At 36.2% G+C, this 7489-nt stretch overlaps 1 protein-coding gene across 1 annotated transcript; it reads left to right on the top strand.

The window, feature by feature from the left end:
• The first annotated feature begins 3586 nt into the window (after positions 1 to 3586).
• LOC110796074 (DNA polymerase II subunit B4) lies at positions 3587 to 6385 on the top strand. The gene is made up of 3 exons (XM_022001104.2): positions 3587 to 3827; positions 4571 to 4689; positions 5701 to 6385. The coding sequence occupies exons 1-3, from the start codon at positions 3640 to 3642 to the stop codon at positions 6165 to 6167; spliced, it is 774 nt and encodes a 257-aa protein (XP_021856796.1). The 5' UTR covers positions 3587 to 3639; the 3' UTR covers positions 6168 to 6385.
• Positions 6386 to 7489: the final 1104 nt, after the last annotated feature.

Below are 7489 nucleotides of genomic sequence, written 5' to 3'. Positions count from 1 at the left end.
ACAACCCTCATGTTAATGTGCATGATGTGGAGACTCACTTTGGTGAGGAGGAACATGGTAGTAATATCACAAGTGTCTTGCTTGGTTGATCACAAGTCTTAAGGCATTAAAATAAGATTGTTTTGGTTGTCGTTTATTAATTGTATGTGTACGTGTTGTCGAGTCTTGAGTTCGCCTTTATTAAAATATTAATAAACGTAAAGTGCAACCGGAACAAGCTTCAAAACTCTTGGAACGTATATACCTTGAGTATGAACAATGGGGGTAGTCTTGCCGGAAAGCTCGTACTCCTACTAATGATACAAGACGTTGTTTCATTTACATTATGCGCAGGAATTCCGTCGGTATGGCCCGACACTCGGTATGGCCCGATTTTATTATTATTATATTTGGTGTTTGGTTGGCTCCCATCACCTTTTCCCTTTGTGGATTATTCTTTTGGCCCGTTCGAAGCTTATTCTAATTAAATTGTGAGTCAAGAGTCGAGTTTTGTATCTCATGATTGTTTGTTAATTATTATATGGCTTTTGCATGTTGATTTGTATTTAGTGAGTGATGCATGCTTAGTTTCATTACTCTATGCTTGTAAGTACTCAGCTTTTGCTGACTACGTGCTTTGTGTGTTTCCGGTCATGGCCTTTGCCTTAATGACCCTATGATGATCCATCATTTTCACTTGCATTGTTGGGGAGTAGAATAATATAGCAGGTTGGTAGATCAAGTACGATCGAAATCATGTGGCTTGGGATGATTGAGAGAGTTGCATGTTTTCGTCTTTTGAAACTATTTCTTTAATATTTTAATTATGTTTGAAATGTTTGGATTATTTATATTTTGGGTTTTGGGCCATTATGGTTCCAAATTGTAGGAGGCCTCGATATTTTATTAATTATGGTTTTTAAAAGTTAGTTGACATTTAATTCCGCTGCGTAATTCTGGTAATAGCCTTAGCCGTTATCACGGTGGCGGTAATACTTTAGTAATTCCTTTATTTTAAGTTGGAAAATGATTTTATAAAAGCAAGGAATTATTAGGGTGTTACAGCTGCTTCATCTCTTATCAATGCTAGTTGAGAGTAACCACGGCAACCTAGTCCTGACATTACTCGAATATAAAACGTAAGCATAATTGAGCTTGTCATCATCAAAACTCATGGACTAACAATTTCCCCCTTTTTGATGATGACAACCTTTCAACTTGATAAAACATAACATTACTAGTTTAGACATGGTTAGTTTTAAATAAGTAATGAACATGGAAACAGTCATTCAGAAACATAGATAGAACCATGTATGAGCATAATCAGAATGAAACAAGTTGCCAATAATAATACCTCCCCCCTTTGGAATGATCAAAAAGGTGGTTTGAAAAACGATTTCAAAAAAGGAAAACGAGAACCATTTTACCCTTCCAAACAGTGAACCTCATCGCAGCTCAAGTCGGTCAACGAGTTTGACCGCACCCCTGCAAGCAAAACAAGATAATAGCAACATAGAAGACAAGACGAGTAAGAACCCTGCATGTTAGTGTGAGCCAATCATCAGAACGTAGGAAAAGCGCGCTAATGAACATTAGCCATGATAAACCCGGCGCAACATAAACCAAACAAAGTGTTCAAAAAATGTCACACAACGAAAACCAAAAAAAATTGTTCATGGGTAATCAAAAAGGGGGTTTTGTAGTAGGGTGTTGGCAGGTTCAGGCTTGAGGGGAGTCAGGACTGGCTTCAGCAACTTCTTCAGTATGGACCACCTCCTCCTGGATCATATCAGCTAGGCGCTCAGTCATATCATTGAAGAATTGAGCCTGATCCGTCTGCACCTGGACCATTAGCTCTTGTAATGTCTTGATTGAAGCATGAATGGTGGTAAAAAACAATTTGTCCTAAATTTAAGAAAATTATTTTATTCTTGTGGAAAATTATTTTTTTAAAAGCATTTGTTGTTATTTTTTTATTAAAAAAAATTATTGATGAAAAATACTACATATTAGAGTTAATGTAATTTTATAAAAAATAAGATATTCATCCGTTATTCACTCGATCCACCCGTTTCATCCGCGGATGACAGATGAGTGGATGCGGGTGATATGTTAAAACGCACGGATGGATGCGGGTGGAGCGGATTGATAAACGGATGGATGCGGATGAAGCTCCACCCGATATAAATCCGAGCCGTAGCCATCCTTAGTTAGACCCCAATCATGGGGTTAACTCAGTTTGATGAGGAAATAAAAGAGAAATGTGAAATTCTACTTTTTGGCCAAGTTACAATGTCAGCTATCAAAGGAAGATTATTCTAGAACATGAAACCACTCATCATTAGAATTATGAACAATATTTTTTTTGTCTTTATTATTTCATTATTACTTAGTGTTTTCTGTCTTATAGTGTAGTATATAAGGTAAAGAAAATGTAAGAAACATTATGGTTGAAATATATACAAACATTTGCAGTCTCCATCTATATTTTCTCTACATTCTCTCTCTCTCTCAAGCTTGGAATTTTACTGCATTTGCATAAACTCTGGTCTGACAATTTCTGAGAAAATTCAGTTCTTAGACTACAACTATTTCTGAGTAGTACAAGTATTTGTTTTTCTTTTATACAACTATCTCAAGGAAGTTATGTCCTTGCATTAAAGTGTTCTAAAAAAAAGAGCGTTTTATGAAAATCTCACGAATCTTACATATTGATCAATCAACTCTTTGTCAATTGTCATATTACAAGAAAACAAACCACTTCTTTCTTTACAAAAAAAATACCTCTTATCATATCAAACAAATATTAACTTATGATAGATGTGTTGTGGTTTCTTATTTTTAAGGTTGTTGGATCAAATCATACTCCCGTTCCCCCGGATTATTCTTGCGTGGATCTGGTTCACAATAATATTAGTGTAGACCCAAAATCAATAGTTTTCTCTAAAACCATTTTTATACTCATAGTGACCTTTATTGTTCATATAGTAACTATAATAAATTAAACACCAAAAATTTTAGACATAGTAACCATTTTTTCAAGCACAATAACCCTATATTTTTAAAAGCGAATTGTGACTTAAAATCACATTATTCAAGCACAACATGTATCAACGACACTAATTTGATATTTTTTTTTATAGTAATCCTAACAAAATGCCAAAATAAATTAAGAACCAAGTTTTGACTTTATTTTAAGGCATGGTCCACAATAAATTAGTGTGAACCAAGTCCATTTAAGAATCGGTGCCCCCGTTTCTTGCAAATCATAACTTTTAAATGTAGATTGAATTGATCAGTGAAAGATGTGTGTTCATGACGGTTGTTTCTCTTTACCTAACTAAAAAAAAGTTTTCGATTATTTATTCTTTGTACTTATAGATTTTTTGAGGGCGGAGAGGCCCATCTCAGAGATGTGTTTCCAAACACATATCCGAGGGTTAGGCGGTAATTTCACTATTATTTTGAACATTTTTTAGTACCATATTTGATAAATGAACACCATTTTTGAACTTTTGAGTACCATTTTTGAACTTCTAAATATCTTTTTTGATCTGATATGTTTTTATGAGATTGGAATATAGTTTTTTTTTTCTACATAGCTTACCACGATGGTTACTCACTTGTGGAAAAAAGGGAGTTAGAGGAAGAAAAAAAGGAATGGGGAAGGAAAAAGCGACGGCGGTGGCGACGGAGGCAGAGGAGTTGCCAAAGACGATCGTCCGGCGAGTCGTCAAAGAGAAGCTTTCTCAGATTTCCACCGACGGCGGTGATGTCACCCTTCACAAGGAAGCTCTCATTGCCTTCTCCGAAAGCGCTCGCATCTTCATCCACTATCTCTCCGCCACGTATTCCCTCTCTCTCTTTTTCTCTTTAATTAATTATAATACCAGATTTCCTTCATTTTCATCGCTTTAATTGTTTAATTACTCGCTATTGGTATTGCTGGTTGAAATGTTAGGGTTTTGAATTTTCTGGAAAAAAAAAAATTGGAAATTGCTTCACTTATTAGCTCCATTTCTGCTTTCAGGGAGATGCATTGTTTAATTACTTTTTGATTATGTAATAATATGTTATCGAATTACTTGCACTTTTATCCTGCTTAATAATTTTATATGCAAAACAATTCAAAAATTTTATGAAATTGACCTAGATTTTTTGTGGTGTAGCTTCACCTAGTTTTGGTTACATTTAGTAATCATGTAGATTAGTTGTCGGGTCGTCTGGACGTTTGTGGTTTTTTTGGGTTGTTATTACTTATTAAATCAAGTGTAAGTTGTCAAATCCTTGTGGGAATTGTAATCCAAAGAGTCACTTACAAAACTTGTGAATGGGTCTTTTTTTCTTTTCCATTAGCATTATTTTCTTGTAATTTTGATACGGAGTACATATACTATCTTAGTCAGAAGTAAGCCCTGGGTTTTGAGTACATAGCTCATGCCTCATGGATTCGTCAATGTAATTGTGATTGTAAACCCGTCCTTAGAGAGAATTGGAGAGCAGTCCTTGTTGAAACACTTCCCTGTATATGTCCCTTGGACTAAGAATTTGATAACTTTGCTGATAGATAATTTGATATGAATTTGTGTAGGGCGCATGACATATGCAATGACTCAAATAGACAAATCATAAATGCTGAAGATGTGTTGAATGCACTAGAGGAAGTAGAGTTTTCCGAGTTTGTTGAACCACTCAGGGCTGCCCTTGATGGTTAGTGGCTTTTTTTTCTTTCAGGTTACTGCTTTCGGATGCATTTTTCCCCTTTTCAATTGAGTATTTCTCATGTTTGAATATGCCTTTTACTTTGGAATGATTTCCATCTTTGCTCTGCACTTCAAATACGGGTTTTCAAGGAATCTCTAAAGTGTTGATGCAGATTGGCAAAAATAAGTAGCTTGTCCATGTATGAGACAGTTATTTAACAGATAATATGAATTATGGGAATAAATACCAATATGCTTTATTATCTTTGCAGGCGGACAAAATAAACTAGAACTATAATGATAAGCAGTCAAATTTATGATAAGCTCTAAAGTGTTACTCTATTCTCTTGTGTTTTCCGCATGTGTAGACCTTGTCAGAGTTATCACTGGATTCACTGACATGTATGTCCTGGTCCTGTGAAGACTTTTCAGAATCTCTCTGGAAATGAAATTTAGGAGTCGAATAGTGCTTAAAATTAAGTACTTTTGCTGTTGCTGTTCTGTGCTTTGAGGCTCCTCAAGTGTTTATCTTAGGTTATTATTGAATTACTTGATACCTATGTATGACGAGCTTTGCGCTTTTATGAGCTTCAACTGATTCAATTTGGATGTTTAGTATTCCACTCCAAAGTAAACCAAACATTATGAATGGGATATATAATCCATTCCAAGAGTAAACCAAACAACTTCAAACTGGTGTGGGAATGTGAACCCATACCCCTATGGTATGAGGTTCCGTACCAATCCATTCCAATTTAATGAACCAAACGGCCCCTAAGATCTGAATGAACAATATGAATGAAGATCTGTAACAGCCCTGGATTAACTGTATCTTAGATTAAATTGTTAACAGTGTGAGGGCGACATTTACCCCTCTTGTCCCAAGCTATAGATTGTTACTCTGTATCTCTATCTGCTTTTATGCGGGACACAGGATATAGTCATATAGAAGGGTCTATTAGCATTTAGATATATAATAACATGCATAATGTGGATATACTAACCAACTTAATTTCAGAATTTAAGAAAAAGGCTGCTGGAAAGAGAGCAGGGTCAGCAAAGGCAAAAGAAGCAAGCAAGAAGAGGAAAACAGATGAAGAGACAGCTACAAAAAATGTCAAAGCTGAAGTGACAGCCACGGAAAATGGCGAAGAGGAAGATACAGCTACAGAAAATGGCAAAGATGAAGAGACAGCGACAGAAAATGGCGAAGAGGAAGATACAGCTACAGAAAATGGCAAAGATGAAGAGACAGCCACGGAAAATGGCGAAGAGGAAGATACAGGTACAGAAAATGGCGAAGAGGAAGAGACAGCCACGGAAAATGGCGAAGAGGAAGAGACAGCCACGGAAAATGGCGAAGAGGAAGATACAGCTACGGAAAATGGCAAGGAGGAAGAGAATGAAGATGAAGAAGATGAGGAGGAAGAAGAAAGTGAAAACAATGATGATAATGATGATGATGATGATTCTCCTGATAGCTAAGTGTAAAATCTGTTACCTATAGCACTTTATATCTAGCTGACCTTCAGGCTAACACATGGTGTAACATAAACAAGGTGGGCATATAGGTGGAGATGACTTGCATGTAATGGCTCAATGTTTCTTCCTGTATAACTACGGATACTAGGCTAATGGGAACATATAAAGTGCATGGTTTTTCAAGGGGAAGTTATTGCTGAAATTCAATTTTCATTGTTGAATGAGTGAGATCTACAGGTAGTCAAGCACCCATGTTGTGTACAGATGTTAAAATTAATACAGCCATCAGGAGCTGGCCAGTGATGATAATTGGAAAGGATGATTCTCAACAACACTGAGTGTAATTATGGTCTGTAGCTGAAAAATGCGAAGTATCAGGGTGAGCAGAGTGAAAGCTGCTGAGATGCATCTATCAGCTGGCTTTACAACTTTATTTAGGTGCTCCTCAACTGTAATAACAGGAAAGAGAGCAACTATAGAGATGCAGATGACATTTTTCTTTCAAGAAACTGGATAATAATTCAACTGGGGTATAGTCGTATAGAATTGAATGGTATATACTTGAAATTTTACAGTCATAAGTAGCAAATACTTTGTAACACATGAAAACTATAAAAAAGAACAGAAAAAAGAAACATGAATTATTTCATTATCTGCTGTCATCTCAAGCATAGATCCTCCCCATCAGATGACAGCTCCAAGATATGAGTTATGAAGATAATGTTGAGCATATCCATATAATCTTCCACATATGCCCACTTCTTCTATATTTAGCTTCAATAATCAATATCGCGATAAATATTCCCAACTAGAATCACAGCACAAATTCAGAAATACACAACACCACAGAACAGAGCATACATAATTCAGTAAATAAAGCTGGCAGAAGCTACTTGAGTCTATTCTCTTTACCCTCAGACACCTCAATGTAGGAAGGTGAAGAATGGAACTTGTACTTGGTGCGACTTATGAAGTCAGTAACCCTATCATTAAAACTATCTGGTGCAATGCTTGGCTTTCGAACACCCACATTGGTGGGGCTTCTGATCTTTCTCCCTGCACGTTCAATATATTCAGAAGACATACCATTAATACTCTCTGCTATATATGACTTTACCCCATTTCCATGAGGAATAGCTGGAATTCTATTTTCATGACCGTGTATTGGAAGAATAGTAGTTGCCTTAGGCTTGGCAAGATTGATGGTTGGCTGGGAAACATGAATAACTGCAACCTTATTTTCAGGTTGTTTCCTGCTATCTGTTGCTGCTGGTGCTACAGTTTGTTTGGAGATTCGAGGACAACGATCTTTAAGATTAGTAGTA

Source organism: Spinacia oleracea, chromosome 6 (genome assembly GCF_020520425.1).
Source record: "Spinacia oleracea cultivar Varoflay chromosome 6, BTI_SOV_V1, whole genome shotgun sequence".
NCBI classification, from domain to species: Eukaryota; Viridiplantae; Streptophyta; class Magnoliopsida; order Caryophyllales; family Amaranthaceae; genus Spinacia; species Spinacia oleracea.
This window is presented reverse-complemented; position numbering and strand designations above follow the sequence as displayed.